The 23,665-nt window shown below is 45.2% G+C and overlaps 2 protein-coding genes across 8 annotated transcripts in view; one reads left to right on the top strand and one right to left on the bottom strand.

Moving 5' to 3' along the window:
* Nucleotides 1–15,704, top strand: part of LOC139561916 (phosphatidylinositol-3-phosphate phosphatase MTMR1-like) — a 21,572-nt gene extending 5,868 nt beyond the window's left edge. Inside the window, exons 5-16 of one of the 2 annotated variants that reach the window (XM_071379340.1) lie at nucleotides 1,057–1,164; nucleotides 1,298–1,396; nucleotides 1,658–1,753; nucleotides 2,111–2,260; nucleotides 2,352–2,540; nucleotides 3,803–3,988; nucleotides 10,735–10,893; nucleotides 11,622–11,669; nucleotides 11,765–11,857; nucleotides 11,993–12,106; nucleotides 12,240–12,416; nucleotides 12,509–15,704. In XM_071379340.1, the coding sequence (XP_071235441.1) occupies nucleotides 1,057–1,164; nucleotides 1,298–1,396; nucleotides 1,658–1,753; nucleotides 2,111–2,260; nucleotides 2,352–2,540; nucleotides 3,803–3,988; nucleotides 10,735–10,893; nucleotides 11,622–11,669; nucleotides 11,765–11,857; nucleotides 11,993–12,106; nucleotides 12,240–12,416; nucleotides 12,509–12,682 (1,593 nt within the window). In that variant the 3' untranslated portion in view covers nucleotides 12,683–15,704. The remainder of the gene's footprint in view (nucleotides 1–1,056; nucleotides 1,165–1,297; nucleotides 1,397–1,657; nucleotides 1,754–2,110; nucleotides 2,261–2,351; nucleotides 2,541–3,802; nucleotides 3,989–10,734; nucleotides 10,894–11,621; nucleotides 11,670–11,764; nucleotides 11,858–11,992; nucleotides 12,107–12,239; nucleotides 12,417–12,508) is intronic. The other variant, XM_071379342.1, reaches the window with a different exon arrangement.
* A 165-nt stretch (nucleotides 15,705–15,869) lies between these two features.
* LOC139561919 (CD99 antigen-like protein 2) overlaps nucleotides 15,870–23,665 on the bottom strand; it is a 37,309-nt gene continuing 29,513 nt past the window's right edge. For all 6 annotated transcript variants that reach the window (XM_071379345.1, XM_071379347.1, XM_071379348.1 and 3 more), the window contains one exon: nucleotides 15,870–20,728. In XM_071379345.1, coding sequence (XP_071235446.1) covers nucleotides 20,667–20,728 — 62 coding nt within the window. In that variant the 3' untranslated portion in view covers nucleotides 15,870–20,666. The remainder of the gene's footprint in view (nucleotides 20,729–23,665) is intronic.

The raw sequence follows: 23,665 nt of genomic DNA, 5'->3' as shown, positions 1-23,665 counted from the left end.
CCTGTCCCATTCCCATCTAATCCCTGTCCCATTCCCGTCTAATCCCTGTCCCATTTTCCGTCTAATCCCTGTCCCGTTTCCGTCTAATCCCTGTCCCGTTTCCGTCTAATCCCTGTCCCGTTTCCGTCTAATCCCTGTCCCGTTTCCGTCTAATCCCTGTCCCGTTTCCGTCTAATCCCTGTCCCGTTTCCGTCTAATCCCTGTCCCGTTTCCGTCTAATCCCTGTCCCGTTTCCGTCTAATCCCTGTCCCGTTTCCGTCTAATCCCTGTCCCGTTTCCGTCTAATCCCTGTCCCGTTTCCGTCTAATCCCTGTCCCGTTTCCGTCCTGTCCCGTTTCCGTCTGATTCCCGTCCCGTTCCCGTCTGATTCCCGTCCCGTTCCCGTCTGATTCCCGTCCCGTTCCCGTCTGATTCCCGTCACGTTCCCGTCACGTTCCCGTCTGATTCCCGTCACGTTCCCATCTGATTCCCGTCCCGTTCCCGTCTGATTCCCGTCCCGTTTCCGTCTGATTCCCGTCCCGTTTCCGTCTGATTCCCGTCACGTTTCCGTCTGATTCCCGTCCCGTTTCCGTCTGATTCCCGTCCCGTTTCCGTCTGATTCCCGTCCCGTTTCCGTCTGATTCCCGTCCCGTTCCCGTCTGATTCCCGTCACGTTCCCGTCTGATTCCCGTCACGTTCCCGTCTGATTCCCGTCACGTTCCCGTCTGATTCCCGTCCCGTTTCCGTCTGATTCCCGTCCCGTTTCCGTCTGATTCCCGTCCCGTTTCCGTCTGATTCCCGTCCCGTTTCCGTCTGATTCCCGTCACGTTCCCGTCTGATTCCCGTCCCGTTCCCGTCTGATTCCCGTCCCGTTCCCGTCTGATTCCCGTCACGTTCCCGTCTGATTCCCGTCCCGTTCCCGTCTGATTCCCGTCCCGTTCCCGTCTGATTCCCGTCCCGTTCCCGTCTGATTCCCGTCCCGTTCCCGTGTGATTCCCGTCCCGTTTCCGTCTGATTCCCGTCCCGTTTCCGTCTGATTCCCGTCCCGTTCCCGTCTGATTCCCGTCCCGTTCCCAGGATACTCCGTTCATCCTGGATGTGAACCTGGGAGCGATCAGCCGTCTAGAGACCATCAGTGTTCAGAGTCATGGAGAGAACACAAGGGGCATGGAGATAGTCTGTAAGGTGAACGTTAGATTGCACTCAAATATATTATCTATAGCATCAGTGTACATCAAGTTTTATGTATGGGTTGTGCAAATTGTCCTGTCAGTTATCAATTTGTAATGAAACCTCTATCTCGCCCTCTCTCCATCAGGACATGCGGAGTCCCAGGTTTGCCTATAAGGAGGATGCCAGCCAACCAGAGATAGTGGAGGTTCTAGCCAAACACACCTTCCCCCTATCAAACGACCTGGTGAGACCTATCAATCACTCTCCTAGCAGCCTGATAGGTGCAGAGATGTCACTCAACCAGAATGGGGTGGGAGTTAAAGATCCCAGCAGCCTAATAGGTGCAGGGATGTGTTCCTCAAAACGGGGCAGGCTCTTAATTAGAATTTATATATTGGTTTGTTCACTCGAGGGGGATCATAACATGGGGTGGAGTCTTAGAATCCTTGCTGGTTGATTGGTTGAAAGACCTGCCACTCACTGCCCCTGGCCTATCCCATTGCAGCCCCTGTTTGCCTTCCTGTATAAGGAGGAGTTTCCTGTGGATGGGTGGAAGGTGTATGACCCCATGGCAGAGTACAAGAGACAGGTAACCATGGAAGTTAGTACTTTAGATTGTAAATATGTACTGAATATTAGCTAATAGACATGTTCACTTAGATAAGGCAAAGTTGTAGTTTCACTCAAGACCGAAAGGTTTATATCAGTGAGATTAGCATGTGTCTAGATGCATTTAATCACTCCTACTCACTCATCTCCCACTAGTTCTGTATATTGGGGTAGTTCAGCAGGTGTGTAGAAAGCCTTACTCTGATTCATCCACACTCCCACAATCCTTTGAGGTGAATGTACATTGATTCTTGAAGTCTTTGAAATGTTTCATGTAAGACTAGTTCATATGAGCTGTTGTTCAGTACTTGTAGCAGTGTTCCTGTCCCCCCCCCCCCCCCCCCCCCAGGGTCTCCCCAACGAGAGTTGGACCATCAGCAAGATGAACAGTAGTTATGAGGTGTGTGACACCTACCCTGCCCTGGTCGTCATCCCCACCAGCATCGAGGACGACCACCTCAAACGAGTGGTGGCCTTCAGGGCTAGGCACCGCATACCGGTATGCATCTCTCTCTCTCTCTGGGAAAATTACAGTGAAAGTTGCCTCCAAAGTTACTAAATCAGTGAGGATGGTACTTAAACCCCCCTAGGTGTTATCATGGATCCACCCGGAGAGCCAGGCCACTATAGTCCGTAGCAGTCAGCCTTTAGTGGGCCCCTCTGACCGGCGTTGTAAGGAGGACGAGCGATACCTCCAGACCATCATGGATGCCAACGCTCAGTCTCACAAACTCACCATCTTTGACGCCCGACAGAGCAGCGTGGCAGACAACAACAAGGTATAGTTGTTTAATCAAGGAGCTACATCGCTGTGTTAAGCTGCTTCCACCACTTCTTCTTTTTCACTCTACTTATTTCCCTTCCTACCCCCCCTACCACCCCCTCCCTCCTTCCTTCCTTCCACCCCCTCCCTCCCTCCTTCCTTCCTTCCACCCCCTCCTTCCTTCCTTCCACCTCCTTCCTTCCTTCCACCCCCTCCCTCCTTCCTTCCTTCTACCTCCTTCCTTCCTTCTACCTCCTTCCTTCCTTCCACCCCCTCCCTCCTTCCTTCCACCCCCTACCTCCTTCCTTCCTTCCACCCCCTCCCTCCTTCCTTCCTTCCACCCCCTCCTTCCTTCCACCCCCTCCTTCCTTCCACCCCCTCCTTCCTTCCTTCCTTCCACCCCCTCCTTCCTTCCTTCCTTCCATCCCCTCCCTCCTTCCTTCCTTCCACCCCCTCCCTCCTTCCTTCCTTCCTTCCACCCCCTCCCTCCTTCCTTCCTTCCACCCCCTCCCTCCTTCCTTCCTTCCACCCCCTCCCTCCTTCCTTCCTTCCACCCCCTCCCTCCTTCCTTCCTTCCATCCCCTCCTTCCTTCCTTCCACCCCCTACCTCCTTCCTTCCTTCCACCCCCTACCTCCTTCCTTCCTACCACCCCCTCCCTCCTTCCTTCCTACCACCCCCTCCCTCCTTCCTTCCTTCCACCCCCTCCCTCCTTCCTTCCTTCCACCCCCTCCCTCCTTCCTTCCTTCCTTCCACCCCCTCCCTCCTTACTTCCTTCCACCCCCTCCCTCCTTCCTTCCTTCCACCCCCTCCCTCCTTCCTTCCTTCCACCCCCTCCCTCCTTCCTTCCTTCCACCCCCTCCCTCCTTCCTTCCTTCCACCCCCTCCCTCCTTCCTTCCTTCCACCCCCTCCCTCCTTCCTTCCTTCCACCCCCTCCCTCCTTCCTTCCTTCCTTCCACCCCCTCCCTCCTTCCTTCCTTCCTTCCACCCCCTCCCTCCTTCCTTCCTTCCTTCCACCCCTCCCTCCTTCCTTCCTTCCACCCCCTCCTTCCTTCCTTCCACCTCCTTCCTTCCTTCACCCCTCCATCCTTCCTTCCTTCCACCCCCTCCCTCCCTCCTTCCTTCCTTCCACCCCCTCCCTCCCTCCTTCCTTCCTTCCACCCCCTACCTCCTTCCTTCTACCTCCTTCCTTCCTTCTACCTCCTTCCTTCCACCTCCTTCCTTCCACCTCCTTCCTTCCTTCGTTCCTTCCACCCCCTCCCTCCTTCCTTCCTTCCAGGCTAAGGATGGTGGTTATGAGAGTGAGAGTTTCTATCCCAATGTAGAACTCAACTTCCTGGAGATCCCCAACATCCACGTGATGAGAGAGTCACTGAGGAAACTGAAGGAAGTGGTCTACCCTAGTATAGATGAGGCTCACTGGCACTCTGCAGTCGACCAGACACACTGGCTAGAGTACATACGGGTAAGGAGGACTCTGTCTTTTCTCTGAGTTTCGCTCTCTCTATTTTGCACACACACTATGATAATGGTGCCGGAGGGAATGGCTGACATTTTACAGGCTCTTAACCAACTGTGCTGTTTTTTGGGGGGGTTTTCACATTGTTTGTAACTCATTTTGTACATAAAGTTGCTGCTACCGTCTCATGACTGAAAAGAGCTTCTGGACATCAGAACAGCGATTACTCACCTCCAACTGGACCAAGACTTTTTTCTTTAATGAGTCCGATGCGAAGGATATACTGTTTTGTCGAGACAAGGCCCAAATCCCTGTCATCCGCATGAAGAAAAGACTGAGAAAAAGGAGGAGGAGGGCGGGGTGCCTTGTAAGAATTTGCGGACGAGTAGGTAAGCCACCACTACCCTCTATTGGCCAACGTGCAAACATTGGAAAACAAACTGGACGATCTACACTACCAACAGGATATTAAAAACTGTAATATCTTATGTTTCACCGAGACGTGGCTGAATGACGAAATGGATAATATAGAGCTGGCTGGCTTCTCCGTGCGTCGGCAGAACAGAGCAGCTACGTCTGGTAAGAAGACGGGCGACGGTGTGTGTCTATTTGTCAATAACTGCTGGTGCGCGATATCTAATATTAAAGATGTCTCGAGGTATTGCTCACCTGCAGTGGTGGAAAAAATACTCAAGGATGATAATTAACAGAAAATGACTCAAGTGAAAGTTGCCCAGTAAAATACTAAGTTACCCAGTAAAAGTATCTGATTTTAAGTGTACTTAAGTACAGTGGTGGGAAAAAGTACTCAAAACGTCATACTTGATTAAAAGTAAATGCTATACATCAAATTCCTTATATTAAGTAAACTAGACGGCACAATTTTCGTATTATTTTTAATGACAAGCACACTCCAACACTCAGACATCCTTTACAAACACAGTATTTGTGTTTCGTGAGTCTGCCAGATCAGAGGCAGTATGGATGACAAAGCATTATATTGACAGGTGCCATAATTCTGTCCTGCTTTAGCATTCTAAATGTAACGAGTACTTTTAGATGTCAGGGAAAAGGTATAGAGTTAAAAAGTACATTATTTTCTTTCGGAGTGAAGTGGAGTAAAAGTTGTCAAATACCCCAAAAAACGACTTAAGTAGTACTTAAAAGTACTTTACACCACTGCTTGCCTGAGGTAGAATACCTCATGATAAGCTGAAGACCACACTATCTACCAAGAGAGTTCTCATCTATATTATTCGTAGCCTTCTATTTACCACCACAAAATCGATGCTGGCACTAAGACTGCACTCAACGAGCTGTATAAGGTCAGAAGCAAACAAGAAAATGCTCATCCAGAAGCGGCGCTCCTAGTGGCCGGGGACTTTAATACAGGCAAACTTAAATCCGTTTGATCTCATTTCTGTCAGCATGTCAACTCTAGACCATCTTTACTCCACACCGAGACACATACATTTGGCAATGACCACAATTCTATCCTCCTGATTCCTGCTTACAAGCAAAAGCTAAAACAGTGACTCGCTCAATACGGAAGTGGTCAGATGACGTGAATTCTACACTACAGGACTGTTTTGCTAGCACAGACTGGAATATGTTCCGGGATTCATCCAATGGCATTGAGGAGTATACCACCTCAGTCACCGGCTTCATCAATACATTTTGGGGGCTCCCGAGTGGCGCAGCAGTCTAAGGCACTGCATCTCAGTGCTAGAGGCGTCACTACAGACCCTGGTTTGTTTCCAGGCTGAATCACAACCGGCCGTGATTGGGAGTCCCATAGGGTGGCGCACAATTGGCCCAGCGTCGTTAGGGTTTGGCCGGATTAGGCCTTCATTGTAAATAAGAATTTGTTCTTAACTGACTTGCCTAGTTCAATAAAAGTACATCAACGATGTCATCCCCACAGTGACCGTACGTACATAGCCCAACCAGAAGCCATGGATTACAGGCAACATCCGCACTGAGCGAAAGACTAGAGCTTATAAGAAATCCCGCTATGCCCTCAGACGAACCATCAAACAGGCCAAGCGTCAATACAGGACTGAGATTAAATCCTACTACGCCGCCTCTGATGCATGTTGGATGTGGCAGGGCTTGAAAACTATTAAGGATTACAAAGGGAAACCCAGCCGTGAGCCATCATAGTCCCTGTGCCCAAGAAAGTGAAGGTAACCTGCCTAAAATGATTACCGCCCCGTAGCACGCACGTCAGTAGCCATGCAGTGCTTTGAAAGGCTGGTCATGGCTGACATCAGAACCATTATTCCAGAAACCCTAGACCCACTCCAATTCTCATACCGCTCCAACAGATCCACAGATGACGCAATCTCAATTGCACTCCACACTGCCCTTTCTCATCTGGACAAAAGGAACACCTATGTGAGAATGCTGTTCATTGACTACAGCTCAGCATTCAACATCATAGTGCCCTCAAAACTCATCAATAAGCTAATGACCCTGGGACTAAACACCTCCCTCTGCAACTGGATCCTGGACTTCCTGACGGGCCGCCCCCAGGTGGTGAGGGTATGCAACAGCACATCTGCCATGCTGATCCTCAACACTCTGGCCCCTCAGGGGTGCGTGCTTAGTCCCCTCCTGTATTCCCTGTTCACCATCGACTGCGTGGCCAAGACCGACTCCAACACCAAGTTTGCTGACGACACAACAGTGGTAGGCCTGATCACTGACAATGATGAGACAGCCTATAGGGAGGAGGTCAGAGACTGCCAGAACAACAAACTCTCCCTCACTGTGAGCAAGACAAGGGAGCTGATCCTGGACTACAGGAAAAGGAGGGCCGAACAGGCCCCCATTTTTAATATCGACAGGGCGGAAGTGGAGCGGGTCGAGAGTTTCACGTTCCCCATGTCCACATCATCAACTATCATGGTCCTCTTCACAGTTGTGAGGGCACGACAACACATTTCCCCCCTCAGGAGACTGAAAAGATTTGGCATGTGTCCCCAGATCCTCAAAAAGTTCTACAGCTGCACCATCGAGAGCATCTTGTCTGGTTGCATCACCGCCTGGTATGGCAACTGCTTGGCATCCGACCGTAAGGCGCTACAGAGGGCAATGCGTACGGCCCAGTACATCACTGGGGCCAAGCTTCCTGACATCCAGGAACTACAGTTGAAGTCGGAAGTTTACATACACTTAGGTTGGAGTCATTAAAACTCGTTTTTCAACCACTCCACAAATTTCTTGTTAACAAACTATAGTTTTGGCAAGTAAGTTGTGTCATGCACAAAGTACAGTGAGGGAAAAAAGTATTTGATCCCCTGCTGATTTTGTACGTTTGCCCACTGACAAAGATATTATCAGTCTATAATTTTAATGGTAGGTTTATTTGAACAGTGAGAGACAGAATAACAACAAAAATATCCAGAAAAATGCATGTCAAAAATGTTATAAATTGATTTGCATTTTAATGAGGGAAATAAGTATTTGACCCCTTCTCAATCAAAAAGATTTCTGGCTCCCAGGTGTCTTTCATACAGGTAACGAACGGAGATTAGGAGCACACTCTTAAAGGGAGTGCTCCTAATCTCAGTTTCTTACCTGTATAAAAGATACCTGTCCACAGAAGCAATCAATCAATCAGATTCCAAACTCTCCACCATGGCCAAGACCAAAGAGCTCTCCAAGGATGTCAGGGACAAGATTGTAGACCTACACAAGGCTGGAATGGGCTACAAGACCATCGCCAAGCAGCTTGGTGAGGAGGTGACAACAGTTTCTGTGATTATTCGCAAATGGAAGAAACACAAAAGACCTGTCAATCTCCCTCAGCCTGGGGCTCCTTGCAAGATCTCACCTCGTGAAGTTGCAATGATCATGAGAACGGTGAGGAATCAGCCCAGAACTACACAGGAGGATCTTGTCAATGATCTCAAGGCAGCTGGGACCATAGTCATCAAGAAAACAATTGGTAACACACTATGCCGTGAAGGACTGAAATCCTGCAGCGCCCGCAAGGTCCCCCTGCTCAAGAAAGCACATATACATGCCCGTCTGAGGTTTGCCAATGAACATCTGAATGATTCAGAGGACAACTGGGTGAACGTGTTGTGGTCAGATGAGACCAAAATTGAGTTCTTTGGCATCAACCACACTTGCCGTGTTTGGAGGAGGAGGAATGCTGCCTATGACCCCAAGAAACCATCCCCACCGTCAAACATGGAGGTGGAAACATTATGCTTTGGGGGTGTTTTTCTGCTAAAGGGACAGGACAACTTCACCGCATCAAAGGGACGATGGACGGGGCCATGTACCGTCAAATCTTGGGTGAAAACCTCCTTCCCTCAGCCAGGGTATTGAAAATGGGTCGTGGATGGGTATTCCAGCATGACAATGACCCAAAACACACGGCCAAGGCAACAAAGGAGTGGCTCAAGAAGAAGCACATTAAGGTCCTGGAGTGGCCTAGCCAGTATCCAGACCTTAATCCCATAGAAAATCTGTGGAGGGAGCTGAAGGTTCGAGTTGCCAAACGTCAGCCTCAAAACCTTAATGACTTGAAGAAGATCTGCAAAGAGGAGTGGGACAAAATCCCTCCTGAGATGTGTGCAAACCTGGTGGCCAACTACAAGAAACGTCTGACCTCTGTGATTGCCAACAAGGGTTTTGCCACCAAGTACTAAGTCATGTTTTGCAGAGGGGTCAAATACTTATTTCCCTCATTAAAATGCAAATCAATTCATAACATTTTTGACATGCGTTTTTCTGGATTTTTTTGTTGATATTCTGTCTCTCACTGTTCAAATAAACCTACCATTAAAATTATAGACTGATAATTTCTTTGTCAGTGGGCAAACGTACAAAATCAGCAGGGGATCAAATACTTTTTTCCCTCACTGTAGATGTCCTAAGTAATTTTTCCAACAATTGTTTACCGACAGATTATTTCACTTATAATTCACTGTATCATAATTTCAGTGGGTCAGAAGTTTACATACACTAAGTTGACTGCCTTCAAACAGCTTGGAAAATTCCAGAAAATGATGTCATGGCTTTAGAAGCTTCTGATAGGCTAATTGACATAATTTGAGTCAATTGGAGGTGTACCTGTGGATGTATTTCAAGGCCTACCTTCAAACTCCTTGCCTCTTTGCTTGACATCTTGGGAAAATCAAAAGAAATCCGCCAAGACCATCAAATTGTAGACCTCCACAAGTTTGATTCTTCCTTGGTAGCAATTTCCAAACACCTGAAGGTACCACGTTCATCTGTACAAACAATATTACGTAAGTACAATGGGACCACGCAGCCATCATACCACTCAGGAAGGAGACGCGTTCTGTCTCCTAGAGATTAACGTACTTTGGTGCGAAAAGTGCAAATCAACAGCAAAGGACCTTGTGAAGATGCTGGAGGAAACGGGTACAAAAGTATCTCCAGTTGAAGCCGGAAGTTTTACATACACCGTAGCCAAATACAAATACATACTCAGTTTTTCACAATTCCTGACATTTAATCCTAGTATAAATGCCCGATCTTAGGTCAGTTAGGATCACCACTTTATTTTAAGAATGTGAAATATCAGAATAATAGTAGAGAATTATTCATTTCAGCTTTTATTTCTTTCATCACATTCTCAGTGGGTCAGAAGTTGTGGGGGTGCTTTGCTGCGGGAGGGACTGGTGCACTTCACAAAATAGATGGCATCATGAGGGGGGGAAATTATGCGGATATATTGAAGCAACATCTCAAGATATCAGTCAGGAAGTTAAAGCTTGGTCGCAAATGGACAATGACCCCAAGCATACTGCCAAAGTTGTAGCAAAATGGCTTAAAGACAACAAAGTCAAGGTATTGGAGTGGCCATCACAAAGCCCTGACCTGAATCCTATGGAACATTTTGTGGGCAGAACTGAAAAAGCGTGTGCGAGCAAGGAGGCCTACAAACCTGACTGTTACACCAGCTCGGTCAGGAGGAATGGGCCAAAATTCACCCAACTTATTGTGGGAAGCTTGTGGAAGGCTACCCGAAACATTTGACCCAAGTTAAACAATTTAAAGGCAATGCTACCAAATACTGATCGAGTGTATGTGAACTTCTGACCCACTGGGAATGTGATGAAATAAATCATTCTCTCTCATTCTCTATAATTCTGACATTTCACATTCTTAAAATATGGTGGTGATCCTAACTGACCTAAGATAGGGCATTTTTACTAGGATTAAATGTCAGGAATTGTGAAAAACTGAGTATGTATTTGTATTTGGCTACGGTGTATGTAAAACTTCCGGCTTCAACTGTATATACTAGGCAGTGTCAGAGGAAGGCCCCAAAAATTGTCAAAGACTCCAAACACCCAAGTCAGACTGTTTTCTCTGCTACAGCACAGCAAGCGGTACCGAAGCGCCAAGTCTAGGACCAAAACAGCTTCTACCCCCAAGCCATAAGTCTGCTGAACAATTAATCAAATGGCCACCCAGACTATTTACATTGACACCCCCCCCCCCCACACACACTTTACACTACTTGCTGTTTATTATCTATGCATAGTCACCCTTGTTATGTCATTTTCTTGTGTTACTTTTAGATTTTACTATGTTTTTTTAAAACTTTAGTTTATTTAGTAGATATTTTCTTAACTGTAAGTAAGCATTTCACTGATGGGTCAACACCTGTTGTGTTCTGCGCATGTGACAAATAACATTTGATTTGACACACACAAAGGGGGTGGTTCATAGATCAGGCTTACTGTCACTAAATCTCCCCCTAGCTGCTCCTGACGGGTGCGGTGCGTATAGCTGACAAGCTGGAGTCTGGTAAGACCTCTGTGATGGTCCACTGTAGTGATGGGTGGGACCGGACAACCCAGCTCACCTCTCTGGCCATGCTGATGCTGGACAGCCACTACCGCACCCTGAGAGGATTCCAGGTGGGTAGGAGGGATGGATAAAGGGAGAGGGGGAAAGAGAAGGGGGAAAGGCTGTCTGTGGACAATTGTCGCAGTGACAGCTTGAACATTCTATAGGTGTCCGACATCAGAATTGTCCTGGTCATTTTGAAAAGTATAAACACAAAAACGACATCAACAGCCTGGTGGTCCAAAGGGCATACCTGCTGTATTTGAACACAAATAAACCGTTTTCAAATTATTTTTATTGTCAATCTAGCAAACAAGGCACCCAAAATCAACTGTCTAAACAATGTGTTAGTTTCTAGTTTATCAGCTAGTTAATAATGACCAGAGCCTTGCTGACATCATCTTCTAGCTGACATCATAACTTCAGCTACTTCTCATTCATTATTACAAGAAGAACAATCTCAAGATCACTAGAACTTGTGCAGTGCCTTGTTGGTGAGGGAGGTTTCTGTCGTCAGTTCTGTAAAGTATAAGAGCTGTGTCTCCTCAGGTGCTGTTGGTGAGGAAGGTTTCTGTCGTCAGTTCTGTAAAGTATAAGAGCTGTGTCCTCAGGTGCTGTTGGAGAGGAAGGTTTCTGTCGTCAGTTCTGTAAAGTATAAGAGCTGTGTCTCCTCAGGTGCTGTTGGAGAGGAAGGTTTCTGTCGTCAGTTCTGTAAAGTATAAGAGCTGTGTCCTCAGGTGCTGTTGGAGAGGAAGGTTTCTGTCGTCAGTTCTGTAAAGTATAAGAGCTGTGTCCTCAGGTGCTGTTGGAGAAGGAGTGGATCAGCTTCGGACACAAGTTTGCTGCGGTGAGGAGTGTGTGTTTTTATATGGTTTCCTGTGGGGTTTTTTTTTATACAGGTGTGTGTGTGAGGGGCTCTGTGTAATAACGTGTGTTTTTCAGCGTGTGGGTCATGGGGATGAGAACCATGCCAACTCGGAGAGATCGCCTCTCTTTATCCAGTTTATAGACTGTGTCTGGCAGATGAACAGACAGGTGAGTGTCCACCTACCACACACACACACAGTACATGCATGTACACACATCTGATGAGATTTCCCTGCTACACACAAACATGCACACACACACAATCGTTTAGTTATACTTTTTTCTTTGTCTATTTGTTCCTAGTTCCCTGCAGCGTTTGAGTTTAATGAGTTGTTCCTGATAACCATTCTGGACCACCTCTATAGTTGTCTATTTGGTACGTTCCTCTACGACAGCGAACAGGAGAGAGTGGCCAAGGTACGGACCATTTCTTTGCTAATGGGGGTGGGAGGTTGGGTCACAATGAGTTGAAGTTCTCATCTGGTCTCTTACTGTAAAGCTATGTGTGGAATGTTGATTAACTCATGCCTGTCTCTTTCCTCCTCAACAGGAAGTCCAGACAAAGACAGTCTCTCTGTGGTCCTATATCAACAGTCAACCAGAGGACTTCACCAACCCGTTCTATGTGGACTATGAGCACCAGGTCTTGTACCCTCTAGCTAGCGTCAGACACCTGGAGCTGTGGACCGGGTACTACGTACGATGGAACCCCCGTATGAGGCCGCAGGTAGGGGTGGGCTGTGGATGTTGTGAAGGAAGACCTGACTGTGTGTTGGTTTACGGCTTGTTCTTTCTAACTCTGTATCTCGCTCTCATCAGATGCCGGTGCACCAGAACCTGAAGGAGTTGTTGTTCCTGAGAGCAGAGTTACAGAGGAAGGTAGAGGAGTTGGAGAGAGAAGCATCTTCATCACGCGGCTCTCTCTCGTCTTCATCAGAACACACATCATCACCCTCACACAGCGGCGGCACGCCCCTACACACCATTGTTTAATACAGTACACACATACACACACACACCTGAATGCAGTACCCATCACAGAACTGAACACAGACACGTAACCACTTGTTTGTTCGTCTTCGTATTCCTGAATCAGTTTTTCACATCATGTTTTTATCATAAAGAACTAGAAAGTTTAACTTGAGAAACTAGGTACACGTTTGTAACAAAGTTTCATTCTTTTTTTTTTGTATTGAAAAAGTATTGATAAAAAAAGCACCATAGTATTTGGTGCGTATTTTAACATAGAACATGAATAGATTGAACTAACACATTTCTACCTACCTAAAGTATTATACTCTTTACAATTGACGACAGTTTCCAATATTAGAAATATGTTGAATTCATAGACGACGTGTAGAAATATCAAGTGCACTTTTTTTAAACACATTCGAGGAAGCATGTATTGAAGCATGTTATATCAAGTGGATCATTAAGGATACGTCCCAAATGGTACCCTATTTAGCCTGATCAAAAGCTGTGCACTGTGTAGGGTGGCATTTGGGACATAGCCTAAATAAGAGCTCTGTATATACTACTTAACCTTATCCAGCTGTGCCATAACTGGTACCTTGTAATATATAATGTGTGTCCTATTCCTGTCATGTGTTCCTATCAACATGTTCCATTCAGTCTGTGCACTCTTAAAAAAAGTCATCTTTGCCTTTCTATTCAATGTGTATTTTTTACTTATCCACACTTATTGGTCATGTTTACACAGGCAGCCCAATTCTGATCTTTTGCTCAGTTATTGACAAATCTGATCTGATGAATTAGTGGAACAGATTTAGACTGCCTGTGTAAATGCACCCATGTGATTTTCTTCTCCTCTGCTGATGCCAAATCCTTTGTTTTGTGTTTGAACCTTTTACCCAGTGGTGCTTTTGTATTAGATTGCATTTCTACTGGTGTTTTTACCCGGGGTGGAACTTTCACTTGGGACAGACATGTCGCCCCTCACATTATGAAATTGCATTTTTGCACCCCCCCCCTAAATTTTATCATTTGAATGTGATACAAAATGAGACAACAGTGTGCTTTAGGACCATGCGGACGCCTCTGAGCGGTCGGGTAGGCTGTTTGGAGTGTTTATTCGAATGGATAGCAATATGTATATCTCCAGTACCAGTCAAGTTTGGACACATACTCATTCAAGGGTTTATCTTTATTTGTACATTGTAGAATAATAGCGAAGACATCAAAACTATGGAATCATGTAGTAACCAAAAAAGTGATAAACAAATCAAAATAGCCACCCTTTGTCAAGAATGTGCAAATCTGTCATCAAGGCATTCTCTCAAACAGCTTCATGAGGTAGTCACCTAGAATGCATTTCAATTAACAGGTGTGCCTTGTAAAAAGTTAATTTGTGGACTTTTTTTTAACCTTAATGCATTTGTGACAAGGTAGGGGTGGTATACAGAAGATAGCACTATTTGGTAAAAGACCAGCTCAAATAAGCAAAGAGAAATTACAATCCATTATTACATGGAGGCCAGTCAAGAACTTTGAAAGTTTCTTCAAGTGCAGTCGCAAAAACCATCAAGCGCTATGATGAAACTGGCTCTCATGAGGACCGCCACAGGAATGGAAGACCCAGAGTTACCTCTGCTGCAGAGGATAAGTTCATTAGAGTTACCAGCCTCAGAAATTGCAGCCCAAATAAATGCTTCAGAGTTCAAGTAACAGACACATCAACTGTTCAGAGGAGACTGCATGTATCAGGCCTTCATGGTCTAATTGCTGCAAAGAAACCACTAAGAAGAGACTTGCTTGGACAAAGAAACATGAGCAATGGGCATTAGACCAGTGGAAATGTGTCATTTGGTCTGATGAGTCCAAATTTGAGAATTTTGGTTCCAACCGCCTTGTCTTTGTGAGACGCAGAGTAGGTGAACGGATGATCTCCGAATGTGTGGTTTCCACCGTGAAGCATGGAAGAGGTGTGATGGTGTGGGGGTGCTTTGCTGGTGACACGGATTTATTTAGAATTCAAGGCACACTTAACCAGCATGGCTACCACAGCATTCTGCAGCAATACGCCATCCCATCTGGTTTGTGCTTAGTGGGACTATCATAAGTTTTTCAAGACAATGACCCAACACACCTCCAGGCTGTGTACGGTCTATTTGACCAAGGAGAGTGCTAGAGTGCTGCATCAGATGACCTGTCCTCCAAAATCACACGACCTCAATCCAATTGAGATGGTTTGGGATGAGTTGGACAGCAGAGTGAAGGAAAAGCAGCCAACAAGTGCTCAGCATATGTGGGAACTCCTTCAAGACTGTTGGAAAAACATTCCAGGTGAAGCTGGTTGAGAGAATGCCAAGAGTGTACAAAGCTGTCAAAGACAAAGGGTGGCTACTTTGAAGAATATAAAATATATTTTGATAACACCTTTTTGGTTACTACATGATTCCATATGTGTTAATTCATAGTTTTGCTGTCTTCACTATTCTTCTGCAATGTAGAAAATAGTTCAAAAAGAAAAACCCGTGAATGAGTTGGTGTCCAAACTTTTGACTGGTACTGTAAATAAAGAAAATTTCCCCCCCACTTCTAAAACCGAAGTTGCTCCCTTGGTTTTTAAAGGCCTAACAAGATGGTAATGGTAGTCACTGGTAATGTTCAACTCATAGGGCCCTCTTGTGGCCTTTAAGCCAAATAACAATACAGACCATCCTTTTCTCAACTATGGTGAAAGAAAAAAATATTTGATTTAACGCTCATTATTTGAGTTGCAATTGAATCAAATACCCATAAGTGGAAATAGGTACGTTTTTGCGTTGGTTGACCCTATACCCGCGCCATTACCTAACTTCAATAGTCCGTAAGATGAACCTCATTTTTACATGCCTTTCACTGATTGGTTAAGCCTACCTAACCTTTGACATTATGCATGTTTTCTGCTGTATTATAGTGGTTATAACAATTTAACTGTTTCCTATGTCATGCTTAAAATGTTCAACACTGAGCTGCACCTTCATTAAACGATTCTGTGTTAATCTCAAACATTTTTAAGCCTTTACCATGTGTATTTTACATGCCTATCTAAGATATTCAAGCAGTTAGCATTATGCCTTGGTGCTTCTGTGGGTGACCAAAATGAATCTAAAGCGATTTAGCTCAATCTGAAATATGCTTTTCACGACTCATCGCAGATACAAACAAAGAAACAGTCTTTGGGTTTCTTTTAAAATTTTATTGAGTTTCATTGGTTGATCGTATGAATGTCGTCGTTCCACAATGTATTTGCCAGTGAGCGAGACAGCAGTGAGGTATAGATGTATACAACTGCAGCAGTATAGGAAGCTTCAATAGGAGTAATCTATGTCATTTACATTTCTGTTTAGTATTATAAGAATTTGTCCAAGTTGCCAGTGGCCCTTCGTTAACTGTGTGTTTGCGTGCATAAGTATGTGTATATGCATACATGTAAAATTGTGTGTGTGTGTGGGTCAATTGACAGGCACTAGTGAATCAGGCGTGGATTCCGTGCATGCAGAAGGCCATTCTGTTTACATATCTGAAGTGAATACAGTCGGAATACATAGTGTACATTGATGTCATAAGAGCCCTGTGTTCTAACTGGTCAGTGGGGTTGGAGTGACGCTAGTGTTTTGACTGGATGACTTCACACTAGAACGGGATTAAGAAGGATGGGACATTGATGTCATAAAGTATCTTAGGGGAAGTATATCTGCACAGAAAACCAAATTGAAGTGTCTGAAATAACAGCATATTCCCTAGATACTAGTGCACTACTTTTGAACAGAGCCAGCAGGGACTAGAACTGGATTGGAACTTATCGGCTCTTATACTTCCTTCCTGGTTTCTCTTGACATAAGTCCAATACTTAATTTTCTTATCTTAGACTTTATTGGCAGTGTATAAATACCCTCACATTCACCAACCACTACTTCTGGTCCAACTACACTCCAGTCCCACATCTGTTTGTGTTCTTGTTACTTGCCAACGCCATTGCTGTCATTTTCAAACCGTAAGGAGTTGGCAAGAGAGCAGAAATAGACTGGCACCCAGGCCATCCCAATGATAACCCAATGAGGAAAACTTCCAAAGACTACAGCTAAATATCCAAAAACATGCGTTTTATTTCTGTACAGTTCTGGTCTAGCCCGTTACCATCATGTGTGTAGTAGAGTAGCACCCAAGATTTAAGGGGATCCAACTGCTGATATGTCTGTTACCGTAAACCATATAAACAAAAGGGCAACCTCAAAGCCTTAAGACTGCAAACTACTGGGCAGGCAGCAACTCCTAGTTCACTGACTTGTACTGTATAAACCTTTTTTTATTACATCTTCGAAACACTAATTTTCAAATCAGGCAAATTATCCATACTGCATCCAAGAGGCACCTTAATACCATAGTACACCATAGTGCTAGAAGATGGTACTCATCACACAGGCAAGTCTCACTCACAACTCTGTGCTCTTCAAATGGTCTAATTTCTACCAGGCTTTGTCTCTAAGGATATAGGGGTTGGGGGATTCTTAGTTCTAACAGTCTGAATCCGTGTTTAAAAAAGTGAATATTTGTAAGGAATTTCGATGTACTTTTTATTTTGAGATTTTTATGTGATGTTACTAGCGTACAGGAAGACACTTGTAAGCATTCAATTGGTCCGGATTCGAAGGTCTTCACTTATGTGTTTTCATTATTTTTGTTCGTGCCCAAAACTACCACACGTGCAATCTTATAAACATTTTTTGAAGGGGTGTCTTCCTCTACTCTGTTTAGTGCCAGTCAATGGGTGAAACATTCAACCCAAAGCACAACTCCAAGGTGCAATATCGTCCAATCTTAAAATCATCAATGCTACACATCTTTGGTGGGTTTTAAGAACATTTGCTACGAGCGATCGCTATCGCAACTGATTTAGAGAAAGAGTACATTCGTTTAACATTCATCGTTTTTTTTTGTGTAAGCACAGCTCTGTCATGGGAGGTGTTTTTTAGACATAGAAAGACAACGTATAGAATGGACACAGGCCCTCAAACCACTGCAATTTGGTTGGTGGTTCTCACACTAATGTGTCATGTGTAGAACACAGAAATGGACTAATAGAATCTGAATTCTACTCATTGAACATTCCATTCTATTGGTTCTAGTTCTGTGTGTTTAGTATTGCGGGAGCCAGCAGGTTATAAGGCATAGAGAGAAGCACCATCAGTACTGCAGCACCTGCATCTGGATGACAGGAGAGTGTTAACAGTTATTAACCCTTTGTAGAGTGGAAGTTCTATTGTTCTCAGTGTTCCATCCCAGAATGCTACGGTCCTTTATGATTAGAATTAATAAGAACGATTGACAAAGGATGGAATATTCTGTCCTTATTTATCAAAGGGTTAACAACAGTTCCTCCAACCTAAATCTTTATCTTATCCATTATAAGTAAGATAGTAACTGATCCTGGTGCAGTTGTTAAAGGCGAGAGTATACGCAGGTAGGGAGAGTGCCTCAACGTCACAGGAGGAGTGGTTCTAGAGCTGTGTTTCCAAGGCAACAAGGGAACAGAACAGAGTGCAGGTTCCAGTGGGAGTGCATCCCAAATCACACACGATTCCCTATATAGAATAAAATAGTGCACTACAAAGGGACCAGGGTGTCATTTGAGTATCTGCCCTAAAAAGGTTTGTTTTGTTATCTGGAATAAAATCACTTGGAAACCTTCTATATCTAAAACAATGTTCAGCTAAGTAGTTAAGACAAAAGCCACTCTAGTAAACAACGGTAGTTTAGAAAGAGTGGGGACGCAAACGATTTGAATAAAAACACACCTAGGAACGAGTGTATAGATCGTTAAGATACACCGTAATATCAAGGAATACGATCATACAACAATTAAATAGTAAAAACACAGAAATATGCTCACGCCGCAATTTACAAGCTTCACTTTCCACCTAATCAGGGTTGGGGCCAATTCCATTTCAAGTCATTCAATTCAAAGGAGTGATTTTAAATTCAAAACCAAATTGAAATGTGCCATTTATTTTTTTATTAAAGATTTTCTAAATTCTTGAATGAACTAAAGTGAATTGAAATGTAATTCACCTCGACCTTTCCTAACAACAAGCAACAGCTAGTATAAACACTATCCAAATCACAGAGATGAACTAACTCTGATTTCATATAGCTCAATCTGAAGAACTTCACAAGTCTATAGCCTTGTCCAGTCAAACAAATGTCCAGTCTCTACAGAACCACTGGGCACGTTCCAGGATGACTACATTTCAGACGCATGCCAGATGTCACAACGCCTGGATAGGTGTGTATTCTGTTCCATATCTGCTAAACAACGGATTGATATAGCAATCTGATGCCCGACTACGCACTCGCTGACGTGACACGCAACCATTGGTTGATGCAATGCAACCGTTACGTTACTTCAATATCAAGAAGTTTTAAGTTTGACTAGGCTTCGATTTCACATTTACTTCACTTTCTCTAGAACAGGCATTATCTCAATAAGACAAAACAGATACTAACTAGTCTTTATACATTGTGTATCTTCATCACATTCCCATTTTGCACACAAGTGGACTTAAAAGCTACACTCCAATATTCATACTAGCATACTACTTAGAATGCACAACAAATACACTGGTATCGTTCACTAAGCAGTACACTAGTGTGGCTATTGGAACAGAGCCTTTGAGTGTGCTCCAATGTCCATCCTAGCACACTACTTAGAATGCTAGGACCCAATACACGGGTTTGTTCCCTAAGTAGTATGCTAGTATGGATATTGGAACAGAGCTTATATTCTCTTCAGTTTCCTAAAACAAACGCAAATCACATCATGGACATTTATACAGCAGCTCTGAAGTAAGTAATTGAGTTCTTCAAACGAACATCGCTTCAGAAAAAAGAAAACACCATCCTAAAATCAACACTATAAAAGTGCTCGCCTGGTTCCCAGATCTGGTTGTGCTCTTATCAATTCTATTTCTGTCATCGTCATGCCGTACATACGACTGCCATTACAATGAGTGATAAGGAGTTGGCAAGAAAGCACAAACAGACTGACAACCAGGCTATAAAAATGCAGCTTCTAAACATTAACGTACGGAAGAAACCACTGCAAAACTCTGTTTCTTTAGGACAATAACATGAAGGTAGAAATGGTAGAAAAATCACATGAGGGGGACATATGTACTAGGGGTGAATGGGGGGGACATATGTACTAGGGGTGAATGGGGGGGACATATGTACTAGGGGTGAATATATGTACTAGAGGGGAATGGGGGGGATATATGTACTAGGGGTGAAAATATGTACTAGGGGGGAATATATGTACTAGGGGGGAATATATGTACTAGAGGGGAATGGGGGGGATATATGTACTAGGGGTTAATGGGGGGGTTAATTATTTGGATAACAGAGTTAGGGGGAAAGTATGTGGGTTATACTATGTACCATGCTATCTTTCAGGAAATACCAAGATGGAAGCCTGGTCCTAGATCTGTATGTGCTTAAGTATAGCACATCCTCTGACTATCATTGTCAAATAAAAACTAATCTAGGATTAGGCTTCCATCTCCTTCATAATCAAATTGTAAACAGCCATATTAGTGGTGTTTAAAACAGTTCAAATAAATGAAATGATATGTACACACAGTGTGGTGGGGGTAGGTCTACAGAGGTCGGCGAACCATAGTGATGTCACAATACCATTCCCACTCTAGAATGACATTAAGATTCTAGAATGACATGGAACTTGGTGGCGTCAACATTGCTGCCAGTGGAACTCTACATTTCAGACAGAGTTTGCCGATCACCATCTATCTACAACTCTTAAGGTATAACGGGGGTGGCACTATCCTTCAAAAGTGGTGAGTGTGTGTTGGCGTATGAGGTGGGGGGGGGTATTCCCCAAGGTGAGGGAGTGTAAGTGTGTTGTCACGCCCTCTTCGTGTGTGTGCAGGTTGGGGGACGAGGCCGGGGGGGTGGGATATTAGACAGTGTTATCCTGACTAGGAGGCTCAGCGTTGGGGGGTTCCAGAAGAGTCTGTTGAACTGGAGAGAGAGAGAGAGAGAGAGAGAGAGAGAGAGAGAGAGAGAGAGAGAGAGAGAGAGCGAGAGCGAGAGATATTAAACTGACGGTAATAAACCTGATCACACTTTCAACAAACTGCAACTTCTAAAGCTTAATAATGCCTTCATAAACCTTTTACAACTAGAATCAGCTATATGACAATTTTCAATGGAAGGGTATTTCATCTACTCTACTCAAATCTACTTCATTTGAAGTAAAGTACAAAAGGCTAAACAGCCACAAAGATGACTTTTCCACGAGGAGAGAGGTGTTGGTCGTGTAGACGACTTTTCCGCGAGGAGAGAGGTGTTGGTCGTGGAGACGACTTTTCCACGAGGAGAGAGGTGTTGGTCGTGGAGGCGATTTTTCCACTAGGAGAGAGGTGTTGGTCGTGGAGATGACTTTTCCACTAGGAGAGAGGTGTTGGTCGTGGAGATGACTTTTCCACTAGGAGAGAGGTGTTGGTCGTGGAGATGACTTTTCCACTAGGAGAGAGGTGTTGGTCGTGGAGATGACTTTTCCACTAGGAGAGAGGTGTTGGTCGTGGAGATGACTTTTCCACTAGGATAGAGGTGTTGGTCGTGGAGACGACTTTTACACGAGGGGAGAGGTGTTGGTCGTGGAGACGACTTTTCCACGAGGGGAGAGGTGTTGGTCGTGGAGACGACTTTTCCACGAGGAGAGGTGTTGGTCGTGGAGACGACTTTTCCGCGAGGAGAGAGGTGTTGGTGGTGGAGACGACTTTTCCACGAGGAGAGAGGTGTTGGTCGTGGAGGCGACTTTTCCACGAGGAGAGAGGTGTTGGTCGTGGAGACGACTTTTCCACTAGGAGAGAGGTGTTGGTCGTGGAGACGACTTTTCCACTAGGAGAGAGGTGTTGGTCGTGGAGACGACTTTTCCACTAGGAGAGAGGTGTTGGTCGTGGAGACGACTTTTCCACGAGGAGAGAGGTGTTGGTGGTGGAGACGACTTTTCCACGAGGAGAGAGGTGTTGGTCGTGGAGACGACTTTTCCACGAGGATAGAGGTGTTGGTCGTGGAGACGACTTTTCCACGAGGAGAGAGGTGTTGGTCGTGGAGACGACTTTTCCACTAGGAGAGAGGTGTTGGTCGTGGAGACGACTTTTCCACTAGGAGAGAGGTGTTGGTCGTGGAGACGACTTTTCCACTAGGAGAGAGGTGTTGGTCGTGGAGATGACTTTTCCTATTCTCCAAACATTAGTTCCTCCCCCTTCCTTCCTTCCTCCCACTCCCTCCCTCCCCGCTCCTTCTCTCTCCCTCCCTCCCCGCTCCTTCTCTCTCCCTCCCTCCCCGCTCCTTCTCTCTCCCTCTCCCACTCCCTCCTGCTCTTCCCTCTCCAACTCCCCCCTGCTTTCTCCCTCTCACCTCTCCTCGATCCCATTCCCTCCCTCTCTTCCCCCTCCTCCTCGATCCCATTCCCTCCCTCTCTTCCCCCTCCTCCTCTCTCTCTCTCCCTGACAGACCCCTTTAACTGGAGAGAATAACGTTTCATATTTCACTCCAACAACACTGCAGTACCATCAATACATCAGAGAGTAGATATTCCCTACATTAATCTTCATCCAAACAGATAAAACAAATGACTTCATTATCTGAATCTCAAACAGATAGGATAGCATACCCTTCCCTTTTTACGTTACAGCCTTGTTCTAAAATGGATTAAATAAATGTTTTTACTCATCTAGACACAATACCCCATAATGAAAAAGCGAAAACAGTTTTTTGAAATGTTTGCAAATGAAAACAGAAATACCGTAAGTGAATAAGTATTCAGACCCTTTGCTATGAGAATCGAAGTTGAGCTCAGGTGCATCCTGTTTCCATTGATCATCCTTGAAATGTTTCTACAACTTGATTGGAGTCCACCTGGGGTAAATCCAATTGATTGGACATGATTTGGAAAGGCACACACTTGTTTATATAAGGTCCCACAGTTGACAGTGCATGTCAGAGCAAAAACCACGGTCGAAGGAATTGTCCGTAGAGCTCCGAGACAGGACTGTGTCAAGGCACAGATCTGGGGAAGGGTACCAAAACATTCCTTCAGCATTGAAGGTCCCCAAGAACACAGTGGCCTCCATCATTCTTAAATGGAAGAAGTTTGGAACCACCAAGATTCTTCCTAGAGCTGGCCGCCCGCCAGACTGAGCAATCAGGGGAGAAGGGCCTTGGTCAAGGAGGTGACCAAGAACTCGATGGTCACTCTGACAGAGCTCCAGAGTTCCTCTGTGGAGATGGGAGAACCTTCCAGAAGGACAACCATCTCTGCAGCACTCCACTAATCAGGCCTTTATGATAGAGCTGCCAGACAGAAGCCATTCCTCAGTAAAAGGCACATGACAGCCCGCTTGGAGTTTGCCAAAAGGCACCTAAAGGACTCTCAGACCATGAGAAACAAGATTCCCTGGTCTAATGAAACCAAGACTGAACTATTCGGCCTGAATGCAAAACGTCATGTCTGGAGGAAACCTGTCACCATCCCTATGGTGAAGCATGGTGGTGGCAGCATCATGCTGTGGGGATGTTTTTCAGATGCAGGGACTGGGAGACTAGTCAGGATCGAAGGAAAGATGAACGGAGCAAAGTACAGAGAGATCCTTGATGAAAACCTGCTCCAGAGCGCTCAGGACCTCAGACTGGGGTGAAGGTTCACCTTCCAACAGGACAACGACCCTAAACACACAGCTAGGACAACGCAAGAGTGGCTTCTGGACAAGTCTCTGAATGTCCTTGAGTGCCCCAGCCAGAGCCCGGACTTGAACCTGCTCAAACATCTCTGGAGAGACCTGGAAATAGCTGTGCAGTGACGCTCCCCGTCCAACCTGACAGAGCTTGAGAGGATCTGCAGATAAGAATGGGAGAAACTCCCCAAATACAGGTGTGCCAACCTTGTAGCGT

Source organism: Salvelinus alpinus, chromosome 31 (genome assembly GCF_045679555.1).
Source record: "Salvelinus alpinus chromosome 31, SLU_Salpinus.1, whole genome shotgun sequence".
NCBI lineage: Eukaryota > Metazoa > Chordata > Actinopteri > Salmoniformes > Salmonidae > Salvelinus > Salvelinus alpinus.
Note: the sequence above shows the minus strand (reverse complement) of the source record. Positions and strands in the feature narration are given on the sequence as shown.